This window comes from Corvus kubaryi, unplaced genomic scaffold, assembly GCF_017639235.1.
Source record: "Corvus kubaryi isolate FWS band 111438036 unplaced genomic scaffold, C.kubaryi_AGA036_p1.0 split1-131, whole genome shotgun sequence".
NCBI lineage: Eukaryota > Metazoa > Chordata > Aves > Passeriformes > Corvidae > Corvus > Corvus kubaryi.
Genome location: NW_024582073.1, coordinates 30,108,556 through 30,125,617, shown reverse-complemented (window position 1 = coordinate 30,125,617; position 17,062 = coordinate 30,108,556). Strand labels below are relative to the sequence as shown.

Below are 17,062 nucleotides of genomic sequence, written 5' to 3'. Positions count from 1 at the left end.
CTGCAGGTTTAGCAGCCTGTGATACCAGTGTGACAGGCAGCACTGTGCTGTTCCTGTGCAGAGGGCTAAGCAGGACTTCTGCAGCCCCAGCTCAACCAAACCATTGGGGAAGGCTGGAGGTTCAGGTTCAGGTCCCCAGGCTGGTGAGATGGTGGTAAGGGGATGAGCTCTGGGCATTTATCTGATGCCCAAGTTGCAGGAGGAAAGCCTCAGTCCTGTAAAAATATAGCTTAGCTGTGGCCAGGACCAACTTGTGGCTCTTCCCCTCTGCTGGGTCCTCTTCTCCACTGGGGTTTTGCTGCAGGAGAAGGGAAAAAGTCTAATGGGTTTTGGGATATCTGAGGGAGGCTGAGGTGGTTCCAGAAACTTTGTTGCCTCCCTGCTGCCCCCTCCCTGGACCTGATTTTATCATTTTTATGTTGACTGGTTTGCAGGCCCCAGGCTGGGCCATTTGTGTGTTCCTTCCTGCCCATGGCTCCTTCCGGCACCCAACAGTCCTTGTGGCCTGCCTGGGTGTCTGCCCTGTCTTCCAAGATACCTGTCCTTGATGTCTTGCTGCGAGCAGCTGCCTGATGAGATGCCAGGGCACAGAAGAGCCAGCCCATGCCTTTGGTTGGATAGCAGGGCCTGTCAGAGCTCGCATCCCCGGGAGAAGAGATGGCTCCGATGGGATCGTGGTGTTTGCCTCGTGCCCTTGCTCACCTGCAGCTGTTTCCCAGGAAGCACAGGTCGGTGTTGGGATAGCAGTGCTGGACATGCCAGAAACCACAGGCACAAAATGAACTTAATGGAGGATAACTTTATTTTGAAACAGCTTTCAGAACCAAGTAAGTAGAACACAAACTGTGCTGGTGCTCAGCAGCAGGGGCTTGGTGAGACCACCCCACCTTGGCTTGGTCGAGCTGCCCTTGGCTCCTGCTGTGCCAGGGGCAGCTGCCCTGCACCTGCACTGAAAAACAGGCTGGCATCTGGGCAGGAATTCTCTGGAATTGCCCTGGCTTGGCACTTGCTACAACCCCCTTCATGAGCTGGGGCATTGGACAGCGAGGCCAATCTTGGAAGCAACCAAATCATCTGGGAGAGCAGAACTCCAGGCTTTAAGATTAAATTCAAGAGCCCTGTTTCATCCCCTATTCAAACACCCCACCGAACCTGCTGCTGTGGGATGAGGGCAGCTCAGCACGACTGCCTGCCTTGTCTGTCTGATTTCCTCCCTGCCCTGCCTGCAGCTCTTCTGCTCCCGCAGATCTGTGATCTGTGGCCTGTGCTAGCCCAGTCTCAGAAACCCAAATTTGAGGCAGGCTGGTGACGTGTGCTGGCAAGAACAGGAAATACGTGGTGCTGCTGCTGCAGGGGACAGCTGGATCTCTGGACAGAGGGTCCCCGAGCAGCAAACTTCCTGCAGAACTGGCTCGGTGACGAACACAACCGTGAAACAACAACAAGGAGGAACAAATGATGGGAAGTGCCTGTCTGACCAAGGCCAAGCTCCGTGTCTTGCCTGACCACATCCGGCCAGCTGCTGAGCCAGGACCTGTGGCTGCCCAGGGGCAGGTCCTGGTGCTCACTGCAGGAACTCCTCGTACTCCTTGGGGAGCAGGGAGCCCTCACAGGAGCCTCTCCTGGCTGCTGCTGGTCTGAACGTTTGGAGAGGAGAGGGAGCCATCAGCAGGGGAGCCACTGCAGCTTTGGCTCTGCTCTGAGGCTGCAAGACAGAGACAAAACACAAATGCATCTTGTGGGAGGAGGTGCTGGGCTGTGCCTCGCCTTGCCGGTGCTACACCCAGCCCTGCTGGGCACAGGGAGCTGCCTGCAGCCCTCCTGCAGGAATTTGACCAGGAGGGAACATCAGACCCCGTCCAGGCTGCTCACACAGACAGGGACTCACCTGCCTGGGCTGGTGCCGCTCCGGGCGGTGCTCCTGGGGCTGGGGCTGCTGCCGGTGTGGAGGTTTGTACAAGGAACTCTTCAGGTATTTGTAGAGGTTGCTCTTCAGGTGCAAGGGGTTGTAAGCAACTTCCACTTCCAAGTTGTTCAGGGCACTCTGCTCTTGGAAGAAAGAACTTGAGTTTGCTACGGGATGTGACAGGTAGAGGCTGTGGGGTTTGCATGTTTGTGGTTTTTTGGGTTTCCTTTTCAGGGACAGAGTTGTAGACACTCTAAGCCACCCTACAGTGAAGGGTAAAAGGGATCTGTGGCTGTGCTGCTACCCACAAGGAGCACTCTTAGCCGTGTATAGAGCAAGAGGCATCTGCAAACAGATCTTAATGGATTTAAACATTCCCTTGCAGGATGCAGTCCTGTCTTTCCCTATGCCCAGAACCAGCCAACAAGCTGGAGCACCCTTTCTGGGCACTGTCACCCTCAACTATGCTTCACAAGGCCTCTTCCCCCCCAACAGACATGCAAATTGCTCCAAAGGACAGGTATTTGCTGTCCATGAAGAGAGCTGTCTGCTGGGAAGGAGTTTTGGAGTGCTCCATCACATCCCAGCTGTCACTAGACATTGTCACAGCCATTTCCTTCTCTCGGTATCTGCTGAGGTGATAATGAGAGCTGATAATGAGTGACTCACCTCGATGGGGCCCTGGACTCGATCAGGGTGCTCAGCCAGGAGGGCTGGGAAGGCTGATGGCAGCAGGAGCTCTCTGGTGGCCACTGCTTTCACCAGGAGAGTGGCAGAGTCGGAGGGGACAATGACATAATAGGGATGCACCACCACGTTCCAGTTTGGTCCAGTGTTCTGGGGCTCACGCCTGGCCAAGAGCATCCACTTCCTTTTCTAAAGGGCAAAATCCAGGTGTGAACAACAGGCAACAGCCACTTCCTTCAGCACTGCCACCGTGGGAGCTGTGGGGCTCAGGGCAGGCACGCCCACACACCAGGGAAGGGAAACTATTCTGCAGTAGGGCTGAGGACAGTATGGCATTTGTTTTGTTCTTTTAGCAAGTCAATTCTTAAGAAAAACACCCAGTTTTGCTTTACAGCTTGTCAGTAACGGCCAGTTCTCCACACTCCAAGCCTTGGTTAATTATTTTTGCAATTAAAGCCGCAAGTCTTAACTCCAGCCTGATGTTTGCACTTCACACCCCCAAACACTCATTTCTGGTAGGTTTGAAGGTCTTCTGTAAGGTCTGATGAGCTGTAGCATCTTTCCAGTAGATGGAAGGATTTCCAAGCCCAACTCTGGCCCATGAGATGAAGCTGGAGCTTTTAAAATGTTTCCTGGTGCAGGCCAGACAGATGTTACAAGGTGTGCACTGACTGTTCCTTTCCCCATCACACTGCAATTTTCACACACTCACCAGGAGACTGTGACACAAAGCATGGAAGCTGTGCTGGTTTGTCTCCAGTTCATCCCAGTCCAGCTGCCAGCAGCTTGTGGGCTTGATGATGAAGGGCAGCCCATAGAGCACAGACTCACAGACCCCTTCAGACTTCAGAGCCCTGCAGGGACACAGCTCGTGTTAGTGCTCGTGATTTTAAGAACAAGTGCATAGCTCAGAAATTACACTGGTTTTTCCTATAAATAAATCTCAGAAAAGACACTGGAGAGCATCTCTGTGCTCTGCCCTGTGCCATGAACTGCTGCCAGGAAAGCAAATTCTTAGGTGAAATCACAGCACGGTGAGGCTTTGCTTGCTTTTTACTACTACTCCAACTAATTAGCTCAGGCTCTGGCATCAAATTAATTGCTGTGGCCTCACTAGGTAATGAGAGAGCAGAATTATTGCAATAAAACATTTCACTGGGGAGAAAGAACTGTTGCATGAATGACACCTATGCTGTCACACTCACTGCTTGCTGTGGTGACACCAGGTGTGACCGTGGTCTGCATGTGGGCTGTGCTGTTCCATGAGAGGAAGACTTATGGAACTGGGGTTTTTTCACACCACAATTTGGCTCACCAGCACCCCAGAGCCTCCTGGTGATGTCACCAGGCCCCAGGATGATAATGTACAGGAAGGTGAAGCTTTTCCTACACCCTCTCCCAGTTACCCAGTGGAAGGCAAGGAGCACCGCTTACTTTAGCACCCGGAGTTTGTGCAGCACTATGGATGGCCAGGCTGCCACGTGCCAGGGAGAACTGGGATCTGCTGCTCTCCCAGGGCCATCAGCTGGCCCTGAAAGCAGGGCTGGGTCCAGCAGCCTCTCCTGCAAATCGCACTTCAGGCACACTGGGAGAAGGAGAATGGTTTAGCTTGCTGGAATTGGCAATGTTTAGCACATGACATGCTCAAAGCACTTAAAAATGAGTGTTTTCTAGCAGTTACTGAGGGAGGGACAACACTAAAGCCTGACACCAAGCATCAACCTGTCCCCAAGTCCCTCTGTGAGACAGCCTTTATTTAAGTGCAGCTCTGGCACAGACTCTTAGTTTTGAACACAATTTTCAGGGCTATTCAAGCTCTAAAAGGCTCCTTTTTACCTTGACCACGTTGCTATAAATTCACATGCCCCTCCAGGCACATTTTTGCTGCAGAATGGAAATTATTGCAGCCTCAGCAGCCATGGTAGCAAAGCAGCAACTTTCTAAGCCTGATGACTTTCCCAGTTACCCACAGATCCCACTCAGGTCTCTAAATGGGAGGGAAGATGCCCATAGGAAAATCCTGGGTAACCTTTAAGGTTGAGGGATTCAGGAGCTCCCTGAAGGGGAGCAGAGGGGAAAGAAAATGAAATACTTAAGGTGTTCCTGGGTGCAGCAGCGTGGCTGAAGCCTCCTGAGGGAAGGAGGAGATGGAGCTGTTCCCTCTCTGTGCCTTGGTCATGGAGCCACGTTTTAAACAGCATCTCCAGGCTGATGACATTGTCCTCTACAGTTTGCACCTCGATGTCCATTCCCAGGATTGCCATATCTGCAGGAAAAAGAAAAAAATAGGTGAAAAGGCACCAATATTTTCAGCCATCGAAAAGATTTCGCTGGTTTCTCATACCCAGCAATTCTTAAACTCCTGTGCTGGAGGTGCAGACAAATGTGGTGTGATGTAGCACCAGCTTTTAGGCACGGAGAAATGTAGGCTGGACAGCAGAGTTAGGCAGGATATGAACAATATAAACCCTTGCAAAAAAAAACCCCAAACCCACCCAAAAATAATACCTCAGAGGTGCATCTAAATAAGAAGCTAGCTTGAAGTCCAGCAGAGAAATAAAACAGGATAAATAAAATAAAGTGAAGGGAAAAAAAAATCAATTTGCAAATTGCGTAAGACATGTGATATAGCCACTTATAAAGACAGAAGGTACAGTCTGGTAGCACAAATAGCTTTACCATATAGCCAGGATGTGGAAAAGGCTTTCTGAGAAGATGAATAAATAGCTGAAATAGCCTTTTTTTTCCCCCCTTGTGTTTACCAGGCCGGTAGGGGGATTAAAAAACAGTGCTACATCCATCTACACTGAGAAATCTTTTCTTTATGCAGTACTTCTAGTTGGCAAAAACGTCACTGTGCATTTAAAAAAAACCCCAAAACCAAAGAAAAAAATCATGGAAATTCATTCATTTCTACCTGGCAAATAACCCAGGACTACTGTAATGACTGCCATTCTTCAAATGCTCTGCAGGACACACTTTTGGACTGTTCCCACCTCCCAGCCTTGAGGAAGGCACTAGGAGCACATCGGTTGTGCCTCTGCAGCAAAGCAGACTTGACTCCCACTCACAACAGGAGATCTTTCCCACTGCCCTTGCTACTAAAAACCTTTCCTTATCATCCTCTTTGACTGTCCCTGGCTGCCACGACCTTTCATTCCATTTTTTTCTGTTCTTTACTTCTTTTTTTTTTTTTTTTTTAAATTTGGAAGCCACTCTTCATGAACGGAGTTGTTCCACTGCCCAGCCCCTTGCCCTGACACTGAGCCTTGCTCCCATTTCCCTGCAGAATGCACCCTCCTGTTTTGGAGGCATTCCCTATGGATTTTGGACTTGGGCTTCTCTCGGGGATGTGCACTGAAGAGGGCATTAACAGCTCAGAAGACAAAGCACCAGGAAATCCATGTAATTGACTTTCACAAACAGCAAAACACTGCTGACAAGGGGGATTATTTGTGTTTTGGGGCTGGTAAATGCTTCAGATCTTCCCTCAGTAAATATTTTCCTGTTTGGTTTTTTTTTTTTTTTTTTTTACTTTCTCGTCTGTAATAGATACTTAATCACTTACACATCTGCAGCTGGCACAAGACATGACAATTCCAAATAAATTCACTGCATTCATTGCTTAGGAAAAACAGGTTGGGATGCCAACATCTCCTGTGCAATGGGAATCAAATGTCCTGGAGAGCAGAGCCCATGTAGAGAAAGGAGCCCTGGGACTTGCAGAAGTTGGGCTGTGGTCACAAAAAATGCATTAGTGCTTTATCTGCAGGGCTTGTTTTTTGTTTTTCCCAAACAGAAATAGCTGGGACCCGTTATCTCCAGCACATGCAAATATTAACCTTTGTTAGCAAAAGGTCTGGCAAAGCTGCTTTCAGGGAGTGTAATGGGGTAGGGGAAGAGAAATAATATTAATAGGTTACAATTTAGAGACCAGCCCATCCAAAGGCCAGGCAGCCTGTTGGTTACTCCCCCAGATTATTCCCACCTCAAATGTCCTGCTCTGCATGGGGTTTAGTTAAATCAGTTTGTTCTGATTCCGAAATCTCAGCATGTTCAAAGCCGTTCTAAGTTTTGCCAGTGGGGGAGTTTCAAAATATTGAAGTCTTCCCCAGCTGCACTACCCTGGGAATGAGCCTGTGGAGGGGATATCCTGATCCTGCTCTGCATACTAAAAATAGAAGTAGGTTCAAATAGCCCCTAAATAAACTAATGGAAGAAATCTCCTCAGTGAAATGAAGCTCTTGATGAAGTGCTGCACCACAATATTTATTTTGTAGTTCCAGACAGCACTAACCTTGCACTTCCTGCACACTGGATCTTGCAAATTCAATGCTCTTTACCGCAATTTTTTAATAGTAAAATGGATTTTTTTTTTTCTGAAACAGAAGAAGGGAGCTCCAATGGATATCATAAACCAGGTGGGCTCATTTTTCAAATTATTTGACCTATTCATCCCCTGTTGCTTTTCTTAGCAAGTAGTTCATCTGACTCTTCTACTCAGAAAATTAGAATTTCAGCACATGACATTTCAGTGGCCTTGATGTCCGCATTTATGTTTTCATTCCATTTACTGGGTGAAAGGGCTACACAAAACTCCACTTTAAAAAATAATATGGTGGGGTTTCGCATTCCCTAAAGCATCCCTGTGACAGAGAGGCACAGAACATCTCTTCCTCTGTGGAGTTGAGTCTTCCAGGGCTTCCCTGCAGGATTCCCAGTCCCTACTGTGACAATTGACCAGAAATTTGCTACTGCAACCACAAAAGAAGATGAACAGCAAGGGACAACACTGCCTGTCCCTCAGGAAAAACAGAAATAACCCCTTCTAATCCTCTCTCCCAGGCTGCACATTGCACAGTGCTGGGAAGAGTTACTTTCACTGACCAAGCCTCTTAATCAGCTGGTTTTTTGTCTTTGATACTGTTCTTGCTTACCTGCTGCTGCTTTTCTCCATGCTTAGAGTGTGTAACCCCCATAACTCGATGCCTTTTTGTCTTTAACCCCCTCCCCCCCAGTAAAGCTGTATCACACATGAATTTTAAATAATACCCAGAGCTGAAGTAATACATGAGGTCTGTAAGTTCTCTGAGGCCCAGAGAAGTGCTGTGCTACAGACTTCCTCCAGGCACAGCACTTCCCACTGACCTAAGGGACATTAAATGGCCCAAAGGGAAGTGGCAGAGGTTGGACCAGAGCAAGAACCAGTGGCTGTCGTGCTGCCCAAAGCCATAACTTCCCTAAAACTGCCTTCCACTCACCACTGCTGGGCTCCTCTGCTAGCACACACTGCTCCACGTCCTCGGGCTCCAGGAAATCTCTCTTCAGAACCTCAATGACCTGTATTCTTCGCAGACTCACCAGGTCTATGTCTTGTAGCTTCTTTTCCAGCTGCTTTACCATTTCTCTGCTGGGCTGGCTGGTCAAAATCATGATCTGGAACACAAATCAGAGCATGCAGGAGATGCCTGTACCCGAATTTTCTCTTGAGAGGTGATGATGTTGAGTAGCACTGGTCTTACCATGGAGAGAGGAGAAATCTTGCTGAAATAGCTGATCTATTCTAAAGCAGATTTATAAGCAATTTTTTTGAGTTTTGGCTCACATTTAAGCCAATTTGAAATGGATTGAGAGGGTTCACTGGAGGAACATCTACAGGTTTTGTGCTCTGTGCTTTGCACTTGTGATCAGTGAGTCTCTGTGTGTAAGAAGGGACTTCCACATTAATTATAGTTCAAACAGACTAAACTTGGCCTTCTCCCTCAAAAGCTGAATGGGAATTTTATTTTTTTTTTACATATTCAGTCTATCCTAAAGATATTTCCCAAGAGAGCAGCAGTAGGTGTGATTCCCACTGCCCAGTTTTGGTCTGATATGGAGAAAAGGAAACAAAAATTCAACTTACTCTGCATAAAAAGATGCTTGTGATGGGGGGGGAGAACTGCAATCACTTAAGTATCTGAAGCAGAAAGAGGCCTTTAACTGAAACTTTTTTTGGCCTTTTGTAAGGGTTAAACTCCCTCCTGCCTGTCAGTGATCAGAGCCTGTCCCTGCAGCATGTCTTACATCCCCTTGCAAAGAGAAGTACAATAAAATTGCATAATCTAGAGGAACAAGGATTGCTTAGCAGAGTAAAAACTCCCTACATCCGTGGATTAACTTAATTTTGAAGGTAGCTTGTTCATTCAAGTACACCAGAAAATATCCTGGATTTTGTTGTGTGACAAGAAAGGTCTTGTGTCCAAAGTGTGCTCTGTTCATTCCAACCCCCAGCTTTAGAGTTAAAGCACAAATCACCTTTCAAATGGTCAGGAAAAATACCTCAAAGCCCTAAGAAAAGCAGAAAATCAGGAGAAAGGTTTCCTGGACAGACACTGGGGGTGAGCCTCAACTACAGCCTGATCACAGCGTGGCTCTGTGAGACTCTGGAAGGGTTTAAGGACCTAAACAAAGCAGAAAGACTTGGGAAGTTTCACTTGTGGGAAATCTCATTTTGTTTTTTAAGACTGGTTTTTTTAAGACTGGCAGGTGGACCCTGGGCCTGGGAAGTCTGAAATGCAAAACTGCTTGGAGCTAATATTTTCTTATGTCCAGGGGAAAACACCATTTCTGTGTGAGTCCTTTCCCCTGTTCTTTCATGTCAGTTGATACTGCTTTAAAAAAAATACTTCCTCCTGTGAACCGTGCTCTGCTTTCTGCACTCATATGTCTGTTCTCATGTGTTATTAGCAGCTTCCCTCCCCTTTATGCAAAAACACACATTCAGAGCTGAGAACACAGCCACCAAAATCTATCACATCCTGGGCCAGGACTGCTGTACATGCAGCTTTCCCTAGATATGTCCCCTTTTCCACAGGAATCTGTCCAGAGGGATTTAAGCACTTGATATCTTCCTTCAGAATTTCTGGACAGTGGATCTCTGAAACAACCAGAATGCTGAATACTGAAATTTTTCAGCACGTTCACTGCACATGAGATACACATTTATAAAGCACAATGATGTGGGCTGGCTCCCACTCCCTTCCCAGCATTTCCTTACCTCAACAGAACTATTTGTTGAGCCTCCTGCTGCCGTGTGCCTGCTGTACTGCTTGAATTGTTGCAATCCATCCTGCACAGCTTGCACCACTCCATTCCCCCCCTGGGGGAAGCAGCCTTCAGCCGGGAGCGAGCGGAGCTCGGAAAGGCAGGCTTGAATTCGGGCAAAGTTTTCTTTCACTTGCTGTAAAACAGAGTTCAAGGAGCAGGAAAGGCTGGTAAACAATGTGAAATACCTCTCCATAATGTGGAAAAAGGCTGCTGGTCACAGAGATGTCAGCTCACCTTCAGGTGCACCTTCCTCAGCAAGAACTCAGATTTGAGACAGACCCACCAGCTAAACTGGTCCATGGTGGGCTCAGGAAAGATATTGAGTGAACTCTACAAAATTTATTTAAAACAATACAAGGCATTACTGCCAGAAGTCACCTTCCTCACTGAAGAGGCAGCAGGTGAACATTTGACTCGTTTGCTTCAGGTGTGTGGAGCCCCCGAGTCACTGAAGCACATCTGAGCCGTGGTTTGCAGGGTGAGCTTTCAGTGGGACTGAGTGGGAACAGTGGAAGGGCTCTGCTCAGTTGTTATTCACTCCCACATTAAATTTTTTGATGCTTAAGTCCTGATTTCTTATCTTGTCACCATTTGCTCTCCCCCACAGTTATCTACTTTTTCTCTGATTTCTCTGTTTTCTCCTCCCTGCCCTTTCCAGGGAAGCTTCATGGGCTCTCCTATTGGGGAGACCAGTGGGAACAGAGACCATAAACAAGCACCAAGGAGAGATTAAAACCAGGGTAACTGTGTGTGACACTTCCCCATGTACTCTCCCCACCTCTATTTTCAGCTCTGGGGCTTTCCTGACTTCATGTGATTTGTCTAACAAGCACCCTTTAACACAGCTCTGAAAAACAGCTTCAGTACAGCAGCTGATGTCTACTACTGGAATGCTGCCCCCAAAAAACCAGCAGAGGGAATACAAAGAATGGCTTGGAAATTATTAAAATTATTGTAAAAATGTTTTGCAGTTAAACTTATAATTTGTTCTTGATTTACCAGCCAGAACAGAGAAGGAACCTGCTTCTATTTAGAGGAAGAAAGGATAAAATAACAAGTGGGTTTTTCAATCTAGACAGAAGGGTAAATATATTAAGAAATCCCTGGAAGACAAAGCAAATAAATGAAAATTAGAGACCAGGTGCAAGTTTCAAAATGACAATTATTGACCACTGGATGAAACTATCAAGAGAAGTACTTGATTACCCCTCTTGTTTTATCTTCAGATCAAAACTAGACGGCTTTCTGGAAGGAAGCTTTAATGAGATAGGCGTACTTCAGTGAAACAGAATAGCCTGTGATACGAAGAAAGCCAAACTGTGATCTAAGGGCTCCTCTATCTTTAAAAACCGTGGCCATCAAAATGAGGAATTGTTGTTTAAATAAAAAAGTCACCTGATCAGGAGCAGCAGTCATAAGATTATCCTTGTCACATCACCTATAACCTTTTCTACAAAATAAACACCACCATTAGCCAGAGTCTTCTTGCTGATCCCATTTGCTAATTTACTCTTGACCTCTGATTTTTTATTTTCCCCAGGTGAAGACTCGACAAAACCTTTCAGAACGTTTCCACCAGTGCTGGATAAAGTGGAAGGGTTAATCCTGTGTGTTCACACTGACGTGTAAATGAGAGTGCTCAGTGTGATGGCTTCTAACAATCTTCAAAAATTCTTGTGAACTTTGAGATGCATATTTGTATTCCCAAACTATTACTGCAGAGCTGCTACTCATTCTGCATCTACATTTATTCCTCTGCAGAGCCCTAAATGAGAGCAATACTTGTTCTTAGTGATTTAGATCTCTATATTTAAAATCTGTGTGGATGTGGCACTTTAGGAACATGGTTTAGTGGTGGGCTTGGCAGTGCTGAGCTTTGGGTTGGATTTAGTCTTAGAGGACTCTTCCAGGTAATTCTGTGATATCTATGATTTCAGGATATTTCTCAAATTCAGCACAGTTATTTTAACTCTGCACCTTTCCCCTTCAACATCTAGAACCTCTCACACATTGGTAGTATTTGTTCAGTGTCCAAATTATTACAGCTCGAGTTGTGTGTGCAAATTCTGACAGAGAAGCAGTACAGCACAGAGCAGCACATGAAAGGTGCAACAGATGCTCCAAACCAGATGTTTTAGCAAGGAAGAGCACAAAACCTAATTTATGCACACCAGATAAAAAATGACACTCCTTTTAAACTTCATCCTTTCAGAAAATTCACCTCTTCCGTGAGGTCCGTGAAACGATCGCTCTGACAAGGGTTGATATTTAGATATAAATTTGAATACAGATTTTTAGAGATAAATTTAGATATAAATAATAACTTTTTTTTTTTTTCCTGAGCAGCAGCACAGCCTGGGGCATACCGTGAAGGGCAGCAGACACTCCTGCTGAGGCTGTACCATGTAGAGGCTGAGCAGGGGCACACGGCAGGGCCCTGCCAGGCCACATGCCAGGCACAGGACGTTTTCCAGAGCCTCGGAGAGCACGGAGCAAGTGTTGGCCCAGGAAGGAGAGGTGACATCCACCACCAGGATGCGGGATGGCTGCTGGCTGGGGGCTTTAGCAGCAGGAAAAATTCTCCGTGTTTCTGAGGGTAATCTTCTGGAATTCATGGCTTCTGTGGGTGTTACGTGCCTGGTGATGCATCTGAACGGGAGAAATAAATAAAGAACTGCAATGAGGGAGGCTCTCCCTTTCCCATTTGCTTGAAATCACAGCTCACCAATAATTTAGATTCCTAATCCTTCTCCAAAGCAACTGTTGTCCATACTCTCACAAACCCACAGGAAGAAAAGGGAAGATGCATGTGGTCAGGAAACAGAATGTTTTCACTGAAGAAAAATGTGGCAGAGAGGCTCTTACAGGTGCAGCTGGAGCAGTTTCAAATGTTGGCAGCATGGAGCTGTGAGGTGGTCCCCCAGCCTGGCTCTGGTGCATCCATCAGCTGCTGGAAAACAAGACTGGGAACTCCACCTCCTAATTCTGCACTGGCCAGGAGGTTGCACCCAAACCCTGGGGAGAACAGTCCCTGCTCCTTCATCCCCAGCTGTTGTAGCTAAAAAAGGCCAGCAGGACACAGCAAGAAAATCCTGCATATCCATGAATTTTACTTTGTGGGTGTGGAGAGCCAACCCTTGTTCTTCAGAGCATCAAACACCTGGGATGAGCTCCTTGAATATGACATTTGTTCCCCACCCCCCCCAATCTCCCTTCAATCTTAAGCACAAGAGCATTTTCCTGTTAAAAAAATTCTCTTTTTTACTTGGTGAGCAAAGAGCCTTTCTAAAATCCTACCTTCACTAAATCCATGCAAAACATTCAGTGCTGTTTCTAAAGATACAGGAAATGCTTCAAAAAAGAAAAGTGTTCGTATGACTGCATGCACCTTCTCAATATGAACGAGGATCATTTTTTCTTCCTACAGCTTCCTTCCCAGCAGAATCAGTAAAAGTTTGAAGCAGCCTTGGATTCACATAGTCAGGCTCTGGTCAGAATCCAGGCCTGTCACTTGTGTGGTATGCTCAGCTCACACAAACAGCTCTTTTATGGTCACCAAGGAGACAAGATACTACATTTCCTACAGCCTCCAGCACTTTGGAGTAAGAATTTCTGCAAGGCTTGGGAAGAGCAAGAAATTAGTTTCTATCTGGCTGAAGAATCATCAGAGAAAAATCTGAATTTCTAGGATTCCTTAGGATGCCTGTCAGTGCAGGCAAAACAGAGTGATCACAGCCTGAATTTCAAAACTGGGGTGAACACTTCAGAGCTGGTGAAAATATTATAAATACAGATACAGATCATGTAGGTATCTTGCTTTGATTAGTCCTCTGATAGAATTAGATTGTCAAATGAAAAACTGCCAGATACCACTTTAATCAGTGTCTCTCCTGGAGCTTTTCAATTTACAGCAGAGTTTACTCAATTACATGACTGAATCTGGGAAAGGACTTGTCTGTCTGAATTTTTTCTGATGAGGCTTCAATGCTACTGAACTCTGCAACCCCCCAGAGCTTTCTCAAACAAGGAAACAAAACCCACCCTGTCAGAAATCCACCAGAGTTGGGCCTTAGCATGGGTTTCAGAGAGGAAAATGAGCTTTGATGCTGAAGCAGACAGAGTTTTCCTAATTTTGAATGAATTCTCTCATTTTTGGCGCTCTACAGGACTATGCTTCTTTTAAATTGGTTTTGTAAAATAAGCCCCTCATCAACTCTTTACCAACTGAATTTCATTTCTTCATAATTGTGGTGTCTTAATTAATCTCTGCTTAGCAATATTAACATGATTGATACGCAGCACTCTGTACAATATTTGACCTCTTTTATAGCCCTCCCTGGGCTCTGGTGAGGCTGGAGAACTGAGGAATTCTGTGTCAGTGGTTGCTGTGGTAAAATGACATCCTCATTTAGGCATTGGGTGGACTGACAGAGCCCATCCCATGGGATTCCACCACAGTTCCATGAGAATTGTGTAAACTGCAAGTCCTGGCAGCTGATTTGACATTAAGTGATTGCTCAATAAAACAGAACTCTCCAGGTGTCAGGGCTGGTGATGTGCATTTTGCACAACGCAAGGAGACATAAATTCTGCAGAACTAGAAAGGGACAGAAAGAAAACTTCTTTATAATGAGTGATTTGTGGCTGCTGAGGACATTCTGCAATTGCACATCATCCTACATGCTTAGTTTGTTATAAAAACCCATTATTAAATAATATCCAAGTCTAAAAAGGTGTAGCAACAAAGCCACTGGTTAAAGAGGATTAAAGATAATTGGTTTAAAAAGGTGCCATTTTCAGAGTAAGCTTCAAAACCCTGGGAAAAAGGAATATTGTCATGTGCAAAACAGATCAAGCTGCAGAAATAAGTGGGTTTACTAGAAAATAAACTGGCTGTGCAGTGTGGATTCACTCTGGTGTGAATCCTTTTGTCCACCTAGCCTAGAAAGGATTTATCTAAAAGGTTGGGATCAACAGAAGAATAAAGACTAAAAAGCGAAAGAGCTCGCATAAAATCAAGCTACTGAAAACAAGATTATTCCAGAGCCTGTATAATAGAAGATATTATGTGTTACTCTATTCATCAGTGCTCTAATCAATCATGAATAAATGGCTTTAGACTTGTGCTTTTACTGACAGAAAAATCATCAAACCTTAGTAAGAATCGTCACTTTATATTAGTGTTAAAATCACTCATTATAACCTTTATAGGGTTTTTGTTTTTTCTCAAAAGAAGAGGAACCATAACATTGTAGGAGTTTAGAAAAAGGCATTTTTAAATTCTGAATCACTAAAAATGAGTAAAAATAATAAAACCTTAACCACCAGTGTGTGGACAGAGCAGCAGAGCAAGGACAAGCTCCTGCAGAACTCCCAGGGGCTCCTGTGGAACAACAGCCAACTCAAAGCCCACCATGAGAGCTGTGCTATCAGGGGGACCTTGTGCTTGAGTGACAGGCTGGAATTCTCAGAATTAAACTTTATAGGAATTGTAATAACTCTGTGATGAGATTATGGGCACGGCTAATGAAGCCTCAGGGGGCAGGTGCTCCATCTTCCCTGGCATCTTGATTAAGAACCCGGGATGACACCATGTCAACACACACACACTAACCTGACAGAAACACAAATAATTCATGGGCCCAGAACGTGCTGCAGGCAGGGAATCGCCCCTGAGGCTGCATGGAAAATCCTGGGATACAGCCACGTGCTGGAGCAGACTGGAATTGTCCTCCAGGTCCCTGCATTCCGATGGCTCCTACAACCTGAACCCCTTCTACCCTGGATATGACCTCCGAGTCTAAAGTTTCAGTCTTACTGTGACATTTTCATATTCATATTTCCTGTACTGTTTTGGGTTTTTTTTTAAAAGCTTAAGGCAGCAACACCCCCTCACTGGTGGCTGGATCCTGGGAGCAAGGGATGGCAGCACTGGTCCCACAGGAAATCCTGTGGGACGTCCCACCTGGAACACCAGGATGTGCTGAGGTGGCTCTGGCTGTTGAGGTCTCTGCAGGGACTGGAGAGCTCTACTGGGCTGTACTGGGACAGCTGTACAGGGATTGGGACACCTGTACTGGGCTGTACAGGGACTGTGACAGCTGGACAGGGATTGGGACATCTCTACTGGGCTGTACTGGGACTGTGACAGCTGGACAGGGATTGGGACATCCGTACTGGGCTGTACAGGGACTGGGACAGCTGGACAGGGACTGGGACACGTGTACTGGCCTGTACAGGGACTGGGACAGCTGGACAGGGACTGGGACACCTGTACTGGGCTGTACAGGGACTGGGACAGCTGTACAGGGACTGGGACACCTGTACTGGGCTGTACAGGGACTGGGACAGCTGTACAGGGACTGGGACACCTGTACTGGCCTGTACAGGGACTGGGACAGCTGGACAGGGATTGGGACACCTGTACTGGGCTGTACTGGGACTGTGACAGCCATGTGTGCCTGAAGGGTGGCCATGCCACCAAGGGGTGTCAGGTAAACCAGCAGCTTTGCTGGACTCCCTCACATCCCATTTGTGTTTTCCAGACATTATTCCTTGCTGCCATGGCATTTTTCCCTGCTGTGGCATGGAAGGACGGGGAGGGACACAGGGCTCCAGCTTTGTTCCCCCAACCTGGCGCCTTGATGGAGCATTTTGGTGCTGCAATTAAAGCAGAACCAGGACTAAACCCCTCTGGCCCATCTGTTTTTTTCAGGGGCACCTTCCATCCCTGAATTGGGTTTTTCCCCACGTTTTCCTTCACGTTTGCCCCACGGCAGCACTGCCCGAGGCTGCTATCCTTGGATGCCTCAGCTGCATTTAACGCGGGAAGTCAGGACTAATTATTAACTTCCCACGGAAGCACAGGTTTACGTTTTTCACCTCCCAACTCCCAAATACCCTGGAGAAGGCCTTCCCTAAGGAATTTGGGAAGAAAGCTCCTTTTCCCGCTGCCGTGCCCGCGGTTGGGGCCGGGCCCTGCCCGGTGCCGCTCCCCCCGCAGCCGGCGGCGCTTCCCGATCCCGGCTCACCCCGGAGCTGCTCCCGTGGGAATGCCGCGATCCAGGCCCGGACCCACCTGGGCGGGGCCGGTTTCCCGGTCCTGTCCCGAATCCCGGGCGGATCCCGGGTGGGTCCCGGCCGGGCGGGGCCGCCGCGCATGCGCAGCGAGAGCTTCCCGCAATCCCGAGGTTGGGATGCTCGGGAAAACGGGAATCGCTCTGCTTCCCAAAACCTGCGCTTTGTGACCCTCCCATCGCATGCTGCACCGCTTAAATTATTGTTACTTTGATCATTCAATCACCTAAACATTAATTTTTCCCAAATTAACCCCGGCAAGCCTCAATTAACAAAGCCAAAGGGAGCTGGAAGATTGGACAT

The 17,062-nt window shown here is 46.9% G+C and overlaps 1 protein-coding gene across 5 annotated transcripts; it reads right to left on the bottom strand.

Annotated features, from left to right (window-relative positions):
* Positions 1-779: 779 nt before the first annotated feature.
* Positions 780-16,855, bottom strand: LOC121676499 (meiosis 1 associated protein). 5 transcript variants are annotated; one of them, XM_042053089.1, is made up of 10 exons: positions 16,761-16,855; positions 12,049-12,331; positions 9,633-9,815; positions 7,855-8,029; positions 4,686-4,859; positions 4,028-4,178; positions 3,306-3,447; positions 2,576-2,782; positions 1,889-2,044; positions 780-1,705 (listed from the first exon to the last, which is right to left on the bottom strand). In XM_042053089.1, the coding sequence occupies exons 1-10, from the start codon at positions 16,841-16,843 to the stop codon at positions 1,565-1,567; spliced, it is 1,695 nt and encodes a 564-aa protein (XP_041909023.1). In that variant the 5' UTR covers positions 16,844-16,855; the 3' UTR covers positions 780-1,564. The 5 variants fall into 5 exon arrangements, with proteins under 5 accessions (XP_041909023.1, XP_041909024.1, XP_041909026.1 ...); XM_042053090.1 differs by having other exon boundaries at positions 16,714-16,840; XM_042053092.1 differs by lacking the exons at positions 12,049-12,331; positions 16,761-16,855 and adding an exon at positions 9,917-12,005.
* Between the last annotated feature and the right edge of the window lie 207 nt (positions 16,856-17,062).